Source organism: Hyperolius riggenbachi, chromosome 9 (genome assembly GCF_040937935.1).
Source record: "Hyperolius riggenbachi isolate aHypRig1 chromosome 9, aHypRig1.pri, whole genome shotgun sequence".
Taxonomy (NCBI): Eukaryota; Metazoa; Chordata; class Amphibia; order Anura; family Hyperoliidae; genus Hyperolius; species Hyperolius riggenbachi.
Genome location: NC_090654.1, coordinates 173,544,692 through 173,566,065, shown reverse-complemented (window position 1 = coordinate 173,566,065; position 21,374 = coordinate 173,544,692). Strand labels below are relative to the sequence as shown.

Here is a 21,374-nt window from a genome sequence, read left to right as displayed (position 1 = left end):
TCTGTCCACAAAATATAGACCTGTCAGCAAAGCGTTTCTTTCTCTGCACAGTCATCTAGTCTCACTCACATCCTCCTTCCTGTGGCTATGGTCAGCTGTCTAAACAGGAAAAGACTGACTTGTGCCCCTCCCAGCTCCTCACTATCAATTCTAGTACTAAACCCACTTTGTAAGTGTCTGTGTTTATTTTTCCTTTCATTGAAAGTATTTAATAACTCAATTGATGCTGAATTCAGCCCAGCTCTCCTGAAAAGTACATGGAAACAAAAAATTACTGATCTAAATGACGCATTGAGCAACTTTCCCATAAAATATTTACCCTGGATTTTCCCATTTTATAGCCCAAAGGCACAAGCAGTTGTTCGAAGTAGCTAGTACACAGCTTTTTCCACTGTGCCTGAGTGGCTACTGCATAGGCGTGGGCCATCACTGTGCCTGCACATACATTGACAGGAATGTGGCGGTGTAGAAGAGGTAAGAATCTAACTTTTGCATCTTCATACACGCATCGCCCATTCTGTTCATCTACAACAGAGAATTAACATAATGCATATCTGTGATAGTGGATAGTGTAGAGTGGCTGGCTAGTGTAGTGGTTAAGGGCTCTGCCTCTGATACAGGAGACCTGGGTTCGAATCTCGGCTCTCTGTTCAGTAAGCCAGCACCTATTCAGTAGGAGACCTTGGGCAAGTCTCCCTAACACTGCTACTGCCTATAGAGCGCGTCCTAGTGACTGCAGCTCTGGTGCTTTGAGTCCGCCAGGAGAAAAGCGCGATATAAATATTTTGTTTGTTTAATCGCTGCATTTTCTAGCATGTTACATGCAGGCATTAATATATAACACTGGCCACAGCTCCACTTTCCTGCTCATTGTTTAGTGAGCTGTCCGCACCGGAATCCGTATGTACGTCATAGTCTTGACCTGACGCAGTGGACATTACTGTGTGCTCTAGCCTAAAAAGATATATAACTTGCAACTAGTATGTAGAACAGACAGCAGGCTGAAACTACAGTGTCTCAAGGCTGAGCTGGTGTATCGAAGCGTGCTCTGGTATGCAGGTATAAACAGGTAGTGTACGTACGCAAAGAGCAGAGAAACCAACACTACTTCATAGGCTGTTTATTTATTCAAAAGTATAAAAGACATACCCTTGGGGGGAAGGTAGCGTGGCTGGGTGACTTGTGAGCAGTGGGTGCTGTTTCCTTATGGCCGTTTTACGCTTGAACGCACTGTGCAGCCTCCGTAGAAGCGCGTTCAAGCGTGAAAAGGCCGTAAGGCAACAGCACCCGAGCACTGACTACTCACAAGTCACCCAGCCACGCTACCATCCCCCCAAGGGTATGTCTTTTATACTTTTTTTTGCAACTTTGCATGCCTGCAAGATACTTTTAACCTGATCAATGTGAATGAATAAACAGCCTATTAAAGAGAGTCTGAAGCGAGAATAGATCTCGCTTCAGACCTCATAGCTAGCAGGGGCATGCGTGCCCCTGCTAAAACGCCGCTATCCCGCGGCTTAACGGGGGTCCCTGTCCCCCCAAACCCCCTCCGAGCAGCGGGGGAGCGCTTCCTGGTTGGGGCAGGGCTAACCGCCGCAGCCCTGCCCCATGCGCGTCTGTCAGACGCGTACCTCCGCCTTTCCCCCGCCCCTCTCAGTCTTCCTTCACTGAGAGGGGCGGGGGAGAGGCGGCGATGCGCGTCTGATAGACGCGACTGGAGGCAGGGCTGCAGCCGTTAGCCCTGCCTCCAGGAAGATCAGCTCCAGCGACCTTTTTCCGACCCAGGTTTGCGGGGGGTGGGTTGGGGGTGAAGGGACCCCCGTTAAGCCGCGGGATAGCGGCGTTTTAGCAGGGGCACACGTGCCCCTGCTATATATAAGACCTAAAGCGAGATTTAGTCTCGCTTCAGTGTCTCTTTAAGTAGTGCCGGTTTCTCTGCTCTCTGCTTATCTACACTACTGGGCATTAATATATCATGCCTTAATAAATTGCGTATGTGAGATACGATATGTGGCTTATAAACTGTTGCATGTTTAAATAGTGTCAATTATTGCAAATATATTGTGAAGTGTGAAAGTCTTTATACTGCTTGGCTAATGTAATGCATGTATCTTTTCAGATTTTATCCATTCAATTTACATTTTTTCCTTTTTCATACAGGGGTGCACTTGTCTAAGTTTGCTGACTTATTACAAACCAACCCATTAAAACCAGGCTCAAAAGGCTGTATTTTTATATTCAAAGTGATAAAGGTAAAAGAAAAGTGTTTTTTACTTTTTGACTAAATTCTTTTAGTGTGGGCGTAGTTTACTACAACTTATCAGAAACCTAGAAGTTTGAGAGGGTGCTGTCCACCCAATAAATTTTGCGTAATTTCCCTATGAGGTTTCTTACTGTGTTACCTAAACTCTGATTGTGCTGATATTCCTCACAAAGGATCTCTCAACCCATACACTTTGGCCTCAGGCCCTGTTCACAGTGGTCAGTTGCATTGCAGAAAAATTCTGCATGTCAATTCACTGCCCATACAATTCTGTGGGTCTGTTCACAGTAATGGATCACGTTATTCTAACTCACTGCATGCAGGCTTTGTATTAAAGTCTATGGCCAGTCTCCATTGCAGTTCACAGTCATTATATTGTGTGCATTATGCAACTGACCACTGTGAACCTAGCCTCAATTCACTAAGCTTTATCAAACACTTTATCAAACGTTTGAAAATTTACCTCATGAGTAAAATCTAATTTTGAATTCACTAAGGTGTTACAGATTTATTGAATGTTTTATCGATAAAACATTCAATAACAATATAACACCTTAGTGAATTCAAAATTAGATTTTACCCATGAGGTAAATTGTCAAACGATTGATAAAGTGTTTTGATAAAGCTTAGTGAATTGAGGCCTTTGTGGGAGCAGTGAACTCCTGCATGCCATGTCTCTTCCTCCTTTAATTGGTCACTATAAATCTCCTTTACAACCATTCATTATAAGCACATACTGAAAGATACAGACTTGAGAGGAAAGCCCCATCTACACGATACGATTCTTTATACGATTCTATTTACGATCCGATTAAATCCGACATGTCAGATCAGGATTCCATTCGATTCAATTCGGTTTGCCATTGCAAAACAATGGCAAATCGAATTGAATCGAATCCCGATCGGACATGGCGGATTTAATTGAAGTAACTATATGTACACTAGAAAGTATTACAATTAAACACTAGTCCAGGGAGGTTTCACCTTGCCTTCCACAGCGAGGCTTGTTTGACTGGTGGCCATGCCAACCTAGCCAGGCACAACTATTTGCAGGTCATTTGTCCCCTAATGGGTGAGTGGTTATACGGCTAAACATAGTGCTTGTTATACTCTGTTTGGTCTCCAGTGTTTACAATTCTGTCAAGTCTTACCTTATACAACATATGATTAAATTATTGTATATTTTATACAGGGGAAAGTAAAAATTGTGCAGGACAAGTTTAGGACCAGTCAGGACTCCTCCTTTCCTGGAAATGCTTTATTGGATCCTGCTCCCAAGCACGAGTGCCACACCTTAAAGAACATGAATCTAGTCAACTCATTGTTGTGTTACCGAGCTTTTGAACGTTCTCAGGTAGGGTGAACTTTTTTTTTCCCCTCCCTCATGTCTGTAAAAAAAATAAATTGCCAGCAAACTCAAGTGATGTATTCCCAAACTTGTGAATCTAAACACCGTACTTTGGAATTGCAAATTGGTATCCATTGGTAAAATTTTAAATCCGTAATTTCTTTAGGCTGCTGCCCTTTCTTGTCAATCTGCTTGTGTGTCCTCCCTCTTTCTCCTCAGTTATTACCTACATACATCAGACGTTGTATGGGTAGATCGTCCATGAGGAAGATCTCTCTGATTGAACCTGATCAGAGAGAGATCTGTTGCCTGCCCATATACGGCAGATCAATTTTTTCGATAGATTTCAGTATGCGCTTAGCGCAGGACGCTATTGCGGGCTGGAACATGAAGAAAGCTTTGCGTTGCCTGGGGCGCGTAGGCCATCGACTTACAAGTCGACGGTAACAAAACTAGCTGGCGGCGGGAGAACGGAGGATCGTGCAGGACAGGCGTGGGACAGGACAGCTGCTGGGGGCTTGGGTAAGCCCCAGGTAAGTGAAACTGCTTGCTTTCTAGCATTAACAGTTTCATTAACTGTTATTAAAGAGATCTCGGCAGCAAATACCAAAGTTTAAGATCATTGGCAGACACAATCCTTCATCCAGAGTATGATGGACACAATGCTTTATCCATAGTAACTTATAGGCAATCTGCAGCAGTGCCCTGGATTTTTTTCATCTTTGTTTTCCTGCATTTTCTCCTGGTTTCGAATAGCTGTAGAAGCTGCCATGTTCCAGGAGTTGGGGTGAATTTAACCCCCCCCCCCCTTCCCTTCTCTCTGCCCTGAGCCTGCACCAGGGTGTGAAGGTAAGCATGCGTGACTTCTCATACTGTTTGAAAGAGGATCTCTAAAAGTAAGAACATCCCCTGGGGGTACTTGCCTCAGGAGGGGGAAGCCTCTGGATCCTAATGAGGCTTCCCCCATCCTCCTCCGTCCCTTGGTTGCAGCGCAGGCGGCCCACGAACGGCGGACATGTAAATATTTACTAACTTCAGGGCAGGCGCAGTAGTGGCTTTTTGTCCAGGCTCAGGGGGAAATATTGTACCTGCACAGCAGAGCGGCCCCTATTGGGCTTGGCTATTTCGGACTGAGCCCAATTTGAAAGCCGTTATTCTGCCTGGGCTGGAGCCGAGGGAGGAAGGCGCTAAGCCTCGTCTGCTGTGGTTTCAGGGGAGCCATCGCTGGAACCGAGGGGCAGAGGAGGATGGGTGAAGCCTCATTAGGATCCAGAGGCTTCTCCTTAGGTAAGTATCCCCCAGAGGTGTTTTTTTGTTTTTTGTATTGCAGATCCTCTTGGAGCACAGTGTCCTGTCCCCTCCCTGCTGATTAAAGCTTTTGTTTGTTCTCTGCCACTGTGCAGTCCATGGAATAATAGAGCAACATTGGTAACAAACTGGAACAGTTGCTCAGAGCAACCAGTCAGAATCCCTGCCCCTAGGTATAACCTATAAATATTTTTATTTATATTTTTTTTTACTAAATGTTTGCCATAGTTTTGGGTTCTGTGGAATCCGTTACTTAAAGTTAAACTTAAATTTAAATAAATATGGCCAATTTGGACCAATGTCTTATTTGAAAGCTGCATAAATTAAAAAGCCTCTCTTGGCTACTTGAAGAATGACGTTGCCTAATACAAGTCTTTTTCTAATGTTTGTTTATACCTAATGGCCTAGGGTTGTATATCTTTTTGGGATTTTATAGTCTTGCGTATACAGCACTTTTTATGCACTTATTGAGAATGTTTCTTGTCTTCAGTATTACTTTTATGAATATGGCTTTGATGAGATTCTCAAGAGACCTCGACATGTGTGCCCATATGCTGTTGTGTCCTTTGTTTATAAAGCTGACCAGCTAAGACCATTGTCCTCGCCATTGTTAAGGTAAGTGATGCAATTACACAAATGGCCAGCTTGGGCATTACAACCTCTTATGTCTACTACAGTCAAATTTACCAGTATAGCTGGATGCAGGTGTTCTGGAATTGTAATTTGATCTGTCACGGATGGCTTGTTGTGATATATTCAGTACCACTGCTTAATGATGATGCTTGCCTAGAAGCAGCAGAGGTACCTCTCCTAGTTTAATACCTAAAGGATTATTCTTAAAGTGAACCAGAGACGAAGCACCCTCATGTATTTTACCATATATATCAGTGGGGACATTAGAGAAAACACCTACCCTGCTCTCTTTCATTCTTCACTGCATAGCTTTCTTCTTAACAGCCCTGATAAAATCCCATATTGAGCATTCAGTCTGGCTTTGCTCAGGAATCATTACAGCTGAATCTGTGTTCTCTGGTGTCTTTTCAAGCCCAAGCCTGCCCCCTTGTGGCTCTGCTCAGGAATCATTATAGCTGAGTCATTATAGCAAAACCAGACTGAATGCTCAGTCATGGATTTTATCAGGGCTGTTAAGAAGCAAGATGAACATTAAAGAATGATACAGAGAGCAGGGTAGGTGTTGTCTCTAATGTTCCCAATGTATATATAGTGCTTAGTCTCTAGTTCGCTTTAAGCATGTTTGGTAAAGTAGGCTTGTATCTTAAAACTATATTTAAATCGCATATCCCGTTCGTAACGACTTCACTGCTACAGGCCATTTCAAAATGTTTCTGTATTTGCCCTGCACACACACAGAAGTAAAAAGTACACACAATTAAAGTGATAGCATACTTTCTCTACAATAAATAAGAAAAATCCATCTATACAAGTTTCCTAAAAACCTCTGGGGGAGCTGTAAGTAACATTGGATTAGCAACTGAGAAATGGTCACATGTCCAAGCATCTACTTGCTTGTGATGTGCATACTACGTCTCCCAGAACACATAGTGTTTGTGATGCTGACACTTACTGCATATATGTCATATATTGCTGATAACTGAGCAAGGACCTTTTACTTGAACGCAAAGCTGTGACAATCAACTCCGTCTGCAAAACTGTCCCCTCCTGTCCAGCGCCTCTTTATTGGCATAAAGTGCATACACACGCTATTAGTATCACCCATCAGGACTGAGATTAATCTTGTTGTTGACACATGAATAATGTCAACTGTGCCACGCATAGTGTTTTTTTTTGGCGAGCTGGTAACAAGGGGGGCAATGTGATTGGTTGTCTCTTCAAAGATCCGGTGGGCTGTTTCTTTAAACTAAAGCTTAAATACTACAAGGGGGTTGGATCACCTACTTTTTGGATCTCTCTTCCCGCCATATTCTAGTGTACGAGTCATGGCGAACCTATGGCACATGTTCCAGAGGGGGCTCACTATGGGTACGCACACTGTCGACTGGTTTTGACAGCCAAGAGCAATTTTCTCTTCATTTACCCTGCCCGCTGTGTGACATACATCATGCCCAGGCAGTTTCATCCCCCACATAGAAACAGAACACATCTGGCCTCAGCATAGCCATGAGCCATGTTGCTCGAGGATTTGGGTGAGGGATCGGGTACTGATCCCAGAGGGGGGACATGCCTGGTATGTGTGCAAGAGGCTTAAAGAGACACTGAAGCGAAAACAAAATTATTATATAATGGTTTGTCTGTGTAGTACAGCTAAGAAATAAATAAAACATTAGGAGCAGAGACATAAGTCTAATATAGTTTCCAGTACCGGAAGAGTTAACCTCCCTAGCGTTCTGGACGAGCTGAGCTCGTCCAGAGACGCCGGAGGTCGCCGCTCAGGCCCTGCTGGGCCGATTTGAATAATTTTTTTTTCAAACACGCAGCTAGCACTTTGCTAGCTGCATGTTTGCTGTGATCGCCGCCGATCCGCCGCTACCTGACGCGAAAGAGGGCCCCTTCCCCACAGACCCCGTGCACAGCCTGGCCAATCAGTTCCAGGCAGCGCTGAGGGGTGGATAGGGACTCCCTATGACGTCAATGATGTCATTCCGTTCGTCGCCATGGTGATGGGGGAAGCCCTAAAGGAAATCCTGTTCAGAACGGGATTTCCTTATGGGCAAGCGCGCCGGCGGCAATCGGAGGGGTGGGTGGGAAAGCGCAGGGAGAGGGGGCATCATGTAGCTAGCGATAGGCTAGCTACATGAGAAAAGAAAAAAAACACCCGCGGCCGTGCGAACGCGGGTTTTCAGACTGCCCAGCAGGTTAAACTCCAGTGGTTATCTATGCAAAAGAGCCATTGAGCTCCACGACTTTAAAAGTCGCAGAGAGCTCTGTCTTCTGAAGCATATTATCTCAACAGTCAGTCACTATATCTTCTTTTTCTCTGCAGAGAACAGGTCAATAGTTCACTGGCCTGCTCTGTAAAATCATTTTGAATGCTGAGTAGTGTGTAAACTATAAATATGAGTATGATGCAATGTTATAAAAAAAAAAAACTAACTGAAAATAAAAATATAAGAATATTATCTTTGCTATTAATGTTCTAGTAAATATCCATACTATACAACCAATTCATTATCATAATTTTTTTTTTCGCTTCAGTGTCTCTTTAAAAGAATCATCAGGCGATAAAATCTGCTTTACTCACCTGGGGCTTTCTCCAGCCCCTTGCAGCCGACTGTCCCACGCTGTCACCTCGCTCTCCGTCGCTGTCCCCACACAGTGCAGAGGAGGACCTCGAGGTCGCCCTTACTGCACCTGCGTCAAGCGCCACTCTCAATCACGTCCACGTTGTCTGTGGCTTACTGCCCAGGCACAGAACCGCTGTCTGCGCAGTAAGGTGCGGACAATTACTGCAGACAACATGGCCGTGATTGACAGCGGCGCTTGATGCAGGTGCAGTAAGGGCGGCCTAGAGGTCGTCCTCTGCACCATGCGGGGCCAGCAGTGGAGAGCGGAGGTGACTGCGTGGGACAGTTGGCTGCAAGGGGCTGGAGAAAGCCCCAGGTGAGTAAAGCAGATTTTGGTAAAAATTGTCTGATGATTCCTTTAAGTCTGTATGCAAAACGGTATCATTCAGATGAGACCATACAGTACAATATGAAACCTACTTTTTAGCCTTTAAAGAGAACCAGAGACAAAGCACCCTCATGTATTTTATTACATTTATCAGTGGGAACATGACAGTAAACACCTACCCCGCTTTTAGTTTCATTGTTATCTGCTTAATTAGTCTATTAGCAGCTGTGATAAGAATCCCCGACTTGCTCAGTCTAGGTTTGACCTGGAATCATTATAGCTGAGTCACTCTTCTGTGGAGTCTTTTCAAGCCCAAGCCTGCCACCTCCTGGCTTAGATTTCCTGCTTTGCATACTGAGAGCTGTGATGACATGGGAGGGACTGCTCCTGCTGAGAGAGAAGCTCTGTGGCTGCAATATGATCCCTGTGTGCCCTGTGTGCACTAGATACTGATGATGACTGCAGTTTATTTCCTATGAGAGACACTTCCTACAGGCAGCTGTACATCATACCAAAATGAAATCACACAGATGAGCCTTTCTCATATAGCCTAGATAGCAGCATAGTCTCATATAGCCTAGACAGCACATCCAGAACAACTCATAACCCGGAAGGAGAAGGGATATGAGCCGGCGGCCATATTTGATTTTTCCTGGAGCAATAATGGATAAAAAAACACTAAAAAAGGCACACCAGAGCGGCGAAATTATCAGGTAGAGCATTTATTCTTTACAAGCTATCGACTGATATGTTTGTTTTGTGTGAAACGTTCATCTCTGGTTCCCTTTAAAAAGAAAAAACTGTGGGATTCTAAAAAAAAGTTAATTTCAGGAGTAGGAGGAAGGATACAATTGTTTTTTTTTTTTTTTTTCCTCGTCAGTGTATTTTCACCTAGAGCTTTCTTTTAAACAGTGTAAATTGACTGGCTATCCTGCTAATCCTCTGCCTCTAAAACTTTTAGCCATAGACCCTGAGCAAGCATGCAGATCGATGTTTGACACAAATCTGACAAGTTTAGCGGCATGCTTGTTTGTAGTGTGTGATTTAGACGCTACCAATGCCAGAACAGCCGGACTGCCAGGCAACTGGTATTGTTTAAAAATAAATGTCAGCAACCATACATTATGTCACTCACTTCAGGTTCCCTTTAACCACCCTGGCGTTCTATTAAGATCGCCAGGGCGGCTGCGGGAGGGTTTTTTTTAAATAAAAAAAAAAACTATTTCATGCAGCCAACTGAAAGTTGGCTGCATGAAAGCCCACTAGAGGGCGCTCCGGAGGCGTTCTTCCGATCGCCTCCGGCAGCCAGAAGTAACACGGAAGGCCGCAATGAGCGGCCTTCCGTGTTTTGCTTCCGTGTTTTTGCGAGCGGAGTGACGTCATGGACGTCAGCCGCCTCCGATCCAGCCCTTAGCGCTGGCCGGAACTATTTGTTCCGGCTGCGCAGGGCTCAGGCGGCTGGGGGGACCCTCTTTCGCCGCTGCTCGCGGCGGATCGCCGCAGAGCGGCGGCGATCGGGCAGCACACGCGGCTGGCAAAGTGCCGGCTGCGTGTGCTGCTTTTTATTTGAACAAAATCGGCCCAGCAGGGCCTGAGCGGCAGCCATCGGCGGTGATGGACGAGCTGAGCTCGTCCATACCGCTAAGATGGTTGGACAACTGAAATGAGGGGCATGGAAGCCGCCATGTTTTTTTCCTTTTTGGCAACTCCAGTTGCCTGGCTATCACGCTGATCCCCTGCCTCTATAACTTAGACATAGACCCTGAACAAGCATGCAGCAGATCAGGTGTTTCTGACATTGTCAGATCTAACAACATTAGCTGCATGCTTGTTTGTGTTGGTATTCAGACACGACTACAGCCAAATAGATCAGCAGGGCTGCCAGGCAACTGGTATTGTTTAAAAGGAAATAAATATGGCAGCCTCCATATTCTTCTCACTTCAGTTGTCCTTTAAGCTACATACACAAGCTAGATGGAACCCAACCGAGGGGTTGTCTCAGCAGAAAAGCTAGTTTGAGTATAAGTGTCTCCTGAGGCCACTTAAAAATTTAGCAAGTTGGATCTTCATTCCACCTGACGCTAACTGTTCCATCATCCATCCTTCCCTTCTTATAACAGTATGTGTTGCATTGGTGCACCAGAACGAAACTTCTTTACAATGCTTGTTCGCCAAGCTCGAGCCTGACAGATGATACATATGGAGAATGTGCATGCACTTTTATTGGAGCCTTCTGCAATCAGGAAGTCAGCAAAAAAATTACATTGCATTCAGAAATAAAACTATTATAAGAGGGCTGTTTTCACATGTTTTCTTTACCTGACAAGATTTGGGCATGGGTCAGTTTTTTTATATAACTGAGCAACATGAAGCTATTTCTTCCCGCACACCCTTGTGATAGTCTGTAGGCGTGCTCAAGCCAAATTTTTAGGGTGCTTGACAATGCACTCTGTAATTCCCCAAAAATGAATAGTCTAGCACTTCCCTAAATCAAATGTGTATTTTGTTGTTGCAGTGAAAGCCAATGTTTTGGGACACGCTGGTCCCTTCATCAAGGCATAACAGGCCTGTCAATGTCCCATAGAACAATTGTCCAAGCAGTTGGTCTCTTCCACGCACTCACCAGCAAGTGATATGTACTCCACGGTGGCAAGCACTATTATGCAGAAGTCACCGGGGAGTACACATCACTTGTTGGCGAGTGGACGAGACTGACTTCATGGACAATTGTTCTACTTCTATGCAATATTGACATACCTGTTATGCCCTAATGAAGGGATCTCTGTGTCCCGAAACAATAAAATCGGCATTTGATTTGGGAAGTGCCAGCCTATTTCCTTTATGATGGTTTGGATAAGACAAACTATTTTGCTTTTGAGATTATTGCTAACCAAAGTCATTGTTTTTTGTTTTGTAGGCCAGGATCTGTGAGCTATAGCTCAGAGCGACACAGTGGTATGTATCTTTGTTTTTATCTAAGACCACCATGTTACTCACAGGAATTGAGAGGAAAACTTTTTGTTGGATCTTGACAAGTTTGACACCTCCCAACCTACGGCAGATATATTCCTCTCTAATCATCTGTTAAAGCGGATCCGAGATGAAAATCTAACTATAACAAGTAACTTGTCTATATATCTTATCTAAAGTTTACATGGTTTACACAGCAAATCCAGCTGCAAACAGCTTTAATAGAAAATTATTATTTCTTCCTGTGATACAATGACAGCAGCCATGTTGTTTGTAAACATTACACAGAGGCAGGCCTATCTGTATCTTGATCACTAAGCCTGTGAAAAAAAACCGAATCCCCCTCCTCCCCTCTGCCTCTGAAATCAAAGGCTAGTAACACCTCCTGCTCCTCCTGCCCAGACTGAGCTCCCATGAGCCCTTGCTACTGCCAAGGCTCTCTGTAACCTGTGGGCGTGGTTTATTTAGGTTATAGGGAATTTGAGTATTTGGCTTGAGGAATGCCCTATAAACAATAGGAAAGGAACACAATTATGCAATGAGTAAAAGTTCACCTCGGATCCACTTTAAGAGAGGGCTCTATCTGCTCAAATCCCCACACTGCACACAGTTTTTTTTGTTTTGTTTTTTTTAATCAAAATGAGCATAAAATCTTTGAAAATCTGTGTGTGCAATCTGGGTCTCCCAGTCACCCCCATGTCAACCCCACTCCTCCCTTGGCCTGTTCAGTATAGCTCAACTGTCCCCTGTGCGGTCCCTGTCTCTGCTCTCCCCACTGGCTTCTGTTGCTTTTCTGGGTGCCTGTGTGATGTGAGGATAGAATCTTGTGGCACATAACTTAGGTGACCACAAGATGCCTTTAGTGTTTTGGTCACATCACACAGGTGTCCAGGGACAAGGAAGTGAAGAGAGGAAGCAGCCAGCAGGGACAGATGGCACTGGAACTGTGCACTGGACAGGTGAGAAGAAGCTCCGCCACTGCAGACAAGACTGTCAGTCGAGCAAAATAGACCATCTGCCACAATCTATTTTCTGCAAAAAATAGATTACCTCGATTTGGTTGGGAATTGATGGGTCATGGATGTCTAGCAGATCCAATCGAATGAACTGGATATAAAAAAAAATGAGCTGGCTATCGGTAAAAAAAAAATAAAAATAAAAAAAAATTGCTGGATATCGTTAACTAGTATATGGCCTGCATACATTTTTAGATAATTTTTTTTGTGCTACTTTACTTTAGGTTCAGGTGTAAACACTTTTTGCTGTGGTGTCAACATGGAAAGAGAGAAAGTTTTTTTGTAAATTTCCTTATGAAAGATGTGGCTTCCTCTGTGTAGTCTTCACCAGAGGACTGGCGAGATGGGGGTTGGATGGACGCCCAAAGTAAATAGTTGAAGCTGTGACTACAAGTTGTGGAATTACTATTCACACCACCATACTGCTGAGACACTTTAATGTATACCTTATGCTGGGCATACACGGTGCAATTGTGCACCGGAATTGAGCCAGCGGCTCGATTCCGGTGCGTCACCGCTCGTCTACGCGGATCGCTCCCGCTCGTCCCCGCGGGCGCTTCTTATCAGCGGCTCGTTTTTTTCTATTGTACGCCCCCAGGGATCAAGAGCAGAATTGATCCGCCGCGGTGATCGGACACGTCGGATATTATAAATCGAGCCATCAGCGGCTCGAGTGATAACAAGTATCTGACCGTGTATGCCTAGCATAAGTCTATGTTTAAACATCCCAGAAGATTTGTTTATTCTAGTAAATTGCTTCACAAGGTGTGTGGTGATGACTTGTACATATATGTTTGCGAATGGTTTTTTAATAATGACAGCTGTAAACATTTACTTTTCACAGATCGATCAAGTTTTGTTCTGTGGAGAGGGCAGCTTTTGTGCAACAAAAAACTTATGTGTTTTGCATCTCTGAAATCGTCAAATGGACCATTTTTTCCATATAAGCTGTGAGTACACTTACTTTTACATTTCAGAACAGTAAAACTTGTGTTCACCTACACGTGCTTCATTGTATTGCCTAACCCTTACACTGTGCCGATGTCTATAGGTGTTTCCACATCCATACGCCACAGGTGTCTAAAGGTGCTTTAGCACAAAACTACTTCCACCAACATCAATCAGCGTTCTTGTGCCATGGATGTCTAAAGGCGTTAAAGGGAACCTGAGGTGATAGACACATGGAGGCTGTCATTTTTATTTCCTATTAAACAATGCACATTGCCTGGCTGTCCTACTGATCCTCTGCCTCTAATACTTTTAACCATGGGCCCTGAACTAGCATGCAAATCCGATTTTCGTGGCTGTTGGCTTGATTTGCCATATACTTGTTTCAGGTGTGTGATGTTCGACACTGTGTGATGAGCAGGAATGCCAGGCAACTGGTATTGTTTAACCTCCTCAGGGGTATGGACGACTATACACGTCCATCACCGCCGGAGGTCGCCGCTCAGGCCCTGCTGGGCCGATTTGAGCGAAATAAAAAGCAGCACACGCAGCCGGCACTTTGCAAGCCGCGTGTGCTGCCTGATCGCCGCCGCTCTGCGGCGATCCGCCGCGAGCAGCAGCGAAAAAGGGTCCCCCCAGCCGCCCGAGCCCTGCGCAGCCGGAACAAAAGTTCCGGCCAGCGCTAAGGGCTGGATCGGAGGCGGCTGACGTCCTCGTCTGCTCGTTGCTATGGCAACGATGTAAGCAAAACAAGGAAGGCTGCTCATTGCGGCCTTCCTTGTTTATTCTGGGCGCCGGAGGCGATCGGAAGAACGCCTCCGGAGCGCCCTCTAGTGGGCTTTCATGCAGCCAACTTTCAGTTGGCTGCATGAAACATTTTTTTTTAATAAAAAAAAAACCCTCCCGCAGCCGCCCTGGCGATCTTAATAGACCGCCAGGGAGGTTAAAAGTAAATAACTATGGCAGTCTCCGATATGTCTCACCTCGGGTGTCTTAAGTACAACTTTTGAGGTTAGTGCAGTGTTTCTAAAACCTGTTCTTGTGACTCCCCTATTAGTCTCTCAACTATTTGGATTCCATCTAGCTGAGACACTAATTACCCCACCTGTGCTTAGGTGGTGATGCCTGCAAAACATGTACCATTGGGAAGTCACAAGCAGGGATGGGCTTTCGAGTACAGAAGTACTCGAATTCGGAATGCTAATTTAGGTTAATTAATGCACCTGTGCCTGCGGGATGGGGGGGTTGTTAACTTACCCAGAAGTCTGGGGATCCTATGCGTATCACCACTGTAAATCGCATCTTATGGGATGCGTTCCGCCACTTAATACCACACTTCCTCCTTCCGCCAGAAGGACGTGCGGTAGTGAGTGGTTGAATGCGTCCCATAGCACGCGTAATGCAACAGTCTAAACCCACCCCCCATCCCAAAGGCACAGGTGCATTAATTAACCTACATTAGCATTCCAAATTCGAGTACCTCTGTACTCGAAAGCCCATCCCTGGTCACCAGGACAGGTTTGAGAATCTGGGTAAGTGCCATATTTTGACTTGGCTTGCAAATAATTCCAATTTGATGTAGAATTAAGCAAGTCTTGCTGCAAATCTATGCAGCTTGAAATGGTCTTATTAAATGAGATGATTAAGAATTATGCTAATTATGAAAAGCTATCATCTATCATTTATTTGTACCTCAGTGACTATCACTTCTGACTTATGTGGTACTTGTAGATTTTGGCAAGACGTTTAAAAAGCACAATGGAAACGTTGCAGATTCTGTCGTGTAGTTTTCGTTTTGTTAGTTTTTGTTTTTTTTATAAAAAAAAAAAAAATACTGGCATGGTAAGTGTTAAATTGGGAGGCAAAATAAAAAATGTTTGTTCTCTTACTTAGACCAGACAAGATAGACTTGGAGATTTTAATGCGCCTGGAACAGATTAAGAAAAGGATTCCAACATTACACTTTTTTAAAAAAAACCATGCTACATCCACAGAAGGTATGTTTATAACTCTGCTTTGTCTACATACTGTATGTTATGTGTTTTTATGTACAGTATAAATAAATCTTTTCGATACACTATCTGTATTTTCTTTTGGCCATGAATTTGATTCTTTCAGTCTCTTCAAGTCATTTTTGATTCTAACGGAACCCCTGTGTTAGCAGAGAGAATTGGCCACACCTTCTTTCTGTGTTCCTTTTCTATAGTGCTCCCTATTACAGTAACCTGTGTCAGTGTTTCTTATAGTTCCCACAATTATAGTTCTCATCTATAGTATTATTATACTGTCTCACTATCATGCTGTTTTTTTTATGTTTTCTCTCTTTATTACAATGACCCCCAATTTAGCCCTTCTTTCTATAGAGGAGCCAAGGTCAGCTGAGCAAAATTATGCTCAAATTGAGAAGGAATGTTTAAGTGTTGTATTTGCCTGCCAACACTTCCATCATTATCTTTCCATTACAGATGAAACATATGAAACATACTGTATGCTTAGGGCAGGTATCTGCAAACTTGGCTCTCCAGCTGTTAAGGAACTACAAGTCCCACAATCAATTTGCCTTTATGAATCAGGACTGTGGCTGTCAGACTCCTGCAATGCATTGTGGGACTTGTAGTTCCTTAACAGCTGAAGAGCCAAGTTTGCAGATTACTGGCTTAGGGCCCTTTTCCACTACACCGCTGAATCGCAAAATTGCAAATCGCTAGTGATTTTTAAATCGCTAGGGTTGTTACTTTATCATAGAAATCATGAGGAGTATTTTCCAATATAGTGATTCGATTTGGAAATCGCAATCGCTTTCTGGAGCGATTTTTAGGCTCCATGTACACTGCAAATCAGTTTTGCGATTCTGATTCAGTTTCCAATTTGCAATTCGATTTTCCCTGAATACAATCAACAGAAAAACAGAGGAAAAAAAGCAGCATGCAGTAACGATAAAAAATCGGTATAGGGCCCAGTATAGCTAGTATAGTGCCCCAGTATTGGTAGGTAGTGCCCCAGTAGAGCTAGTAAAGTGCCCAGTATAGCTAGTATAGTGCCCAGTATAGCCAGTATACATCACCGTTACCAGGGGAACCGCTCTCTCCTGCCTCGTCACAGCAACAGTGCCGGGCGCGCTGCTGTGATTCACTTATACGCATGATGGAGAGCGAGAGGGGAACCTGGATTAGAGGAAGCGACCGCTGGCTGAACAGGTAATAGCGGCGGCCGCGGAGGGAGCAGGCCTGGGGGCCGCGGACCACCACCACACAAGACTCGCAAACAAGCCGACCCCCCCCCCCAACTTTTGGCCCCCTTTTTGGGGGTCAAAAATTCAGCTTGTAAAAAGTTATATGCATGCATTTGGACTTTAAAGGAGTGTACTCCAGTTCTATTCAGTTGCCTCAGTAGTTAGCTTGCTCCAGCTGTGTTTTTATGGGAGGGTGTATGTTGTTTGTTACTTGTCTGTCTACAGCCTTTGATTAAGCTTCATGTGTTTCTAATAAATTGCATATTTTTTACACCAGCTTTGTGCTCCCCATACCTTACTCTTTTTTTTGATATTGTTACATTTTTATGAGTGAGACGAGCCCATTTGGGTGATATCCCGTACCCCTATTTTTCACCAATAATTATAGCTGTTGCCCTTCTAGGAAAATGCCAAGGCCATTTTTAAATACAAATGTAGAATTTGCTTATAGCAGCTTCTTCTGGTAAGATGGGCTACATTTAAGTATTTTTAATGTGTAATAAAAACAACTTTTCTAAATCACTGGTAAGATCTCCTTACCTCCACATGCAGTTTGTCCCTTTGTACAGACTAGGAATGGTCAATTAGATGTTAGTACTTAGGAGTTGATTTTGGTTTTATGCAAGTTTATTTCCCTTTGAAATGAGCCAAACATTTGGCCTATTTCCAAATGCATGAAATTTACATCAATTTAGAATTATTATTAATAGCAGCTCATTGTCCATCCTTAGTACATATCAAGGGATACAACTCATTTGGCATGCTTCTGTATTGCTCTTGGGTATTAATGGTCACTGAGATGCAATCATTTCTGGTTTGCATGCAAATTTTATGCAAAAAATGTATTTCACTCTGAATTGGTCCACTCAAATTTGGCACGAAGCGTATGTGATTCGATCAGTTTCAAGCCACATTGAATTTGCTTGTAAGCTGACATTATTTGTGTAACATTGACTATCTCTAGCTATTGCTCCTCTTTGCCTGTTCAGGCATTGACCTGTCTAAAAAAAATTAAAATGGACTTGTGCTGAAGGTTGGAATGAGGTTGATGGTTCTTCATCGCTGTCATGTTTTCTCAAAAAGAACTTCACTTTACGCCAATTTATACTATTCCCTTCAGTAGGTCCTAAAATGATTGCTGTTCTCATTCCTTACAATATACTGTAGAACTACCAGATCAGCCTGTGGCTAGCATTACATGTGGCTGTGTCGCACCGCTTTTCGATCAGTTTTTGTTTTTAAAAAACACGCTGCCATTGACTTCCCCCCACACCTCCAAAAAAATACTCCTGCTGGTGTGCATTAAAATTGTGGTAAAATAGCCACAATTGCAATTTGAAAAAAACAACTCCTCTATTGTGATTTTACCACAATCCTAATGCACATCAACAAAGCATTTAAAAAAAAAAAAAAAAAATTGCTGTGCCTCTCTGTTTAATGTCTTCCCCTCTCTGGTGCCCTGTGCAGTTATACTTTACCTGTAATGCCGCTCGCTAGTGTCTGCCGTAATTCGCAGTCTGGCACCCTGTGACTACCGACATATAGCATGTGGGGTGCGTGTATGCCGTTGCAAGCGCCCCAAGTGCTATAGTGGCAGCAACCATGTGGGGACGGAAGTACGAGGACGGCGGTAGCGCAGATGGTGGCAGATCGAGTATAACTGCACCAGAGGGAACCTAAAACATTAAGGGGACAGCGGCCATTGGTGGCGTCACAAAGCCAATTCCTACAAGAACCATGCTGAAATTGATCTGGAATTGTCTTGCTGTTTATTGCTAGATTTATGGTTATCTTTTTTAGATCTCACAACAATTTAGTACTGAAAATGGTACTTCGGTTTTACATCGGTCTTGAAGTGAAATTTTGCTCAAGGATGCTCTGGCATTTTCTCTCAGCTATTCTCTCGTCTATTTCATGTATGGTAAATACAGAAATATATTTATTACAAAGAAATATGCAAATATTAGGATGGTTTCTGTAGCGAACCCTGTCCAGAGTATATTCTGTTTTGCCTGTAAATGTGCGAATGACCAGTATTGTTGTGGATGTTATATTTTAATCATATATTTTCTTTAGGATCAGTTTGGTAGTGTACTGGTAAGGCTGTCACCTTTGATGTGGGATTTGAGCTATTTGACACCAGTTCAAATCCCTGCTCAAGTCCCCAACTATCCTGTCCGTCTGTGGAGCGTGCCTACAACTGTAACAAGGGATATGGAGGCTGCCATATTTATTTCCTTTTTAAACAATACTAGTTGCCTAGCTATCCTGCTGCTCCTCTCCCTCTAAAAATACTTTTAGCCATAGACACTGAGCAAGCATATGCAGATCAGCTGACATTGTCAGATCTGACAAGGCTAGCTGCATGCTTGTTTCTGGTGTTATTCAAACACTACGGCAGCCAAATAGATCAGCAGAGCTGCTAGGCAACTAGTATTGTTTAGAAGGAAATAAATATTGCAGCTTCCATATAACTCTCACTTCAGGTGTCCTTTTTAAAGGACTTCCGAGGTTAAAAATGAAAAAAAGTTAAATACCTGACCTTTTTTGTTTTTTTCCACAGAGATTGCCATCCGCGCCCTCCATATTATTCCGCCTGGTCCCCCGCTCTGTTACTGGCCCCCGGTCGAGTCACGTCATCACTCCCGGCCGTCTCCTGCGCGTACATCGGGCGCATCAGGAGGAGGCCCTAGAGCTGCCCAGCCGCACCTGCCTCTATGCGGACTGCGCAGCCGCTGCAAACTTTGGCAGCCATTTTGTGCGGGAAATGATAACCCAACCTGTGGGGTAGGGTCGGGACCCGACAGGGTGGGCGGTAACAGAGCAGGGGACCAGGCTGAATGAAACTGAGGGTGCGGATGTCGTCCTCCATGGATAAATAATGTGGACCGGTATTTAACTTTTTTTCAATTTTGGACCTCTGAAGTTCTTTAAGTGGCTGCAGCTCTGGCACTTTGAGTCCACCAGGAGAAAAGCACATTATAAATGTTCTGTGTCTTGTCTAGGATTCATTTTATCCTATAGTGATTAATAATTTTTTTTTATTTGTAACAGTGGTGAAAAGTGGTATATATAGTAGTCTGTACGAAGTGGCTGACAAGACGCGAGCCAGCAATGATTTCCAAGCATTGTTACATAAACTTGAAAAAGAACAACTGGTAAGGTTGCTTTGCATGTAGCTCTTCTGTTTTTGAATTCCATTGTTTCAAGTAAAAAGACCTGTAGGGTAACAGGGCATTATAATACGCTAACAGTGCTGGAAGCTGGAGGTTGATGGCCAGGGCCGGGCCGAGGCATAGGCTGGAGAGGCTCCAGCCTCAGGGCGCAGTGTATGGGGGGGGGCGCACAATTCATTCAGCTGTCATTCCTAATTGTGTTTGAAGCAGAAAGAACTAAGAAAAGGTGATACATGGCAGTGACTGCAAGCCAGATAACTAGATATTAAGGTGTTGGGGAGGTTGCTGGCCCTGTGGCCCCCTTAGTCTAATAGCAATCAGTGTGTGACAGCTGGGGTGGGAGGGATGGAGGGGCGCACTTTGGTAGCTCAGCCTTGGGTGCTGGAGGACCTTGTCCCTGCTCTGTTGATGGCAGTATGGAAAGTGGACATCAAAGGACCTTCAAGCATTAATATTGATCTATTAGGGCTAGTCCACACTACAATAGCTATTCTAAGAGCTTTGTGAGTTTAAAAGCTCCTGCTAATGTTATCATATGTGTGTGCTCACTGGAGTGATGTGATTTTGTAAAAATTTCCCATAGCATTGCATTAGCAAGAACTTTTCAAAATCCCTATCGCTTAAAAAGCTCTTGTAGTTTGAATTAGCCCTTAGGACAAATGCAGTGCTTAAATTGAGGCAGTCTTATATAACAAAATGTGTGTGTCCCTGTGTGTGTCCCTGTGTGTGTCCCTGTGTGTGTCCCTGTGTGTGTCCCTGTGTGTGTCCCTGTGTGTGTGTGTGTGTGTGTCCCTGTGTGTGTGTGTGTCCCTGTGTGTGTGTGTGTCCCTGTGTGTGTGTGTGTCCCTGTGTGTGTGTGTGTGTCCCTGTGTGTGTGTGTGTGTCCCTGTGTGTGTGTGTGTGTCCCTGTGTGTGTGTGTGTGTCCCTGTGTGTGTGTGTGTGTGTCCCTGTGTGTGTGTGTGTGTGTCCCTGTGTGTGTGTGTGTGTGTGTCCCTGTGTGTGTGTGTGTGTGTCCCTGTGTGTGTGTGTGTGTGTCCCTGTGTGTGTGTGTGTGTGTGTCCCTGTGTGTGTGTGTGTGTGTGTCCCTGTGTGTGTGTGTGTGTGTGTCCCTGTGTGTGTGTGTGTGTGTGTCCCTGTGTGTGTGTCCCTGTGTGTGTGTGTGTGTGTGTGTCCCTGTGTGTGTGTGTGTGTGTCCCTGTGTGTGTGTGTGTGTCCCTGTGTGTGTGTGTGTGTGTCCCTGTGTGTGTGTGTGTGTGTGTCCCTGTGTGTGTGTCCCTGTGTGTGTGTGTGTGTCCCTGTGTGTGTGTGTGTCCCTGTGTGTGTGTGTGTCCCTGTGTGTGTGTGTGTGTCCCTGTGTGTGTGTGTCCCTGTGTGTGTGTGTGTCCCTGTGTGTGTGTGTGTCCCTGTGTGTGTGTGTGTCCGTGTGTGTGTGTGTCCCTGTGTGTGTGTGTCCCTGTGTGTGTGTGTCCCTGTGTGTGTGTGTGTCCCTGTGTGTGTGTGTGTCCCTGTGTGTGTGTGTCC

General features: G+C 44.4%; 1 protein-coding gene across 1 annotated transcript in view; it reads left to right on the top strand.

Moving 5' to 3' along the window:
• The window catches only part of TASOR (transcription activation suppressor), a 165,231-nt gene that overhangs the window by 27,863 nt on the left and 115,994 nt on the right, over positions 1-21,374 (top strand). The window contains 7 exon segments of the mRNA XM_068253699.1: positions 2,161-2,252; positions 3,456-3,617; positions 5,410-5,534; positions 11,428-11,465; positions 13,341-13,446; positions 15,338-15,441; positions 19,731-19,834. Coding sequence (XP_068109800.1) covers positions 2,161-2,252; positions 3,456-3,617; positions 5,410-5,534; positions 11,428-11,465; positions 13,341-13,446; positions 15,338-15,441; positions 19,731-19,834 — 731 coding nt within the window.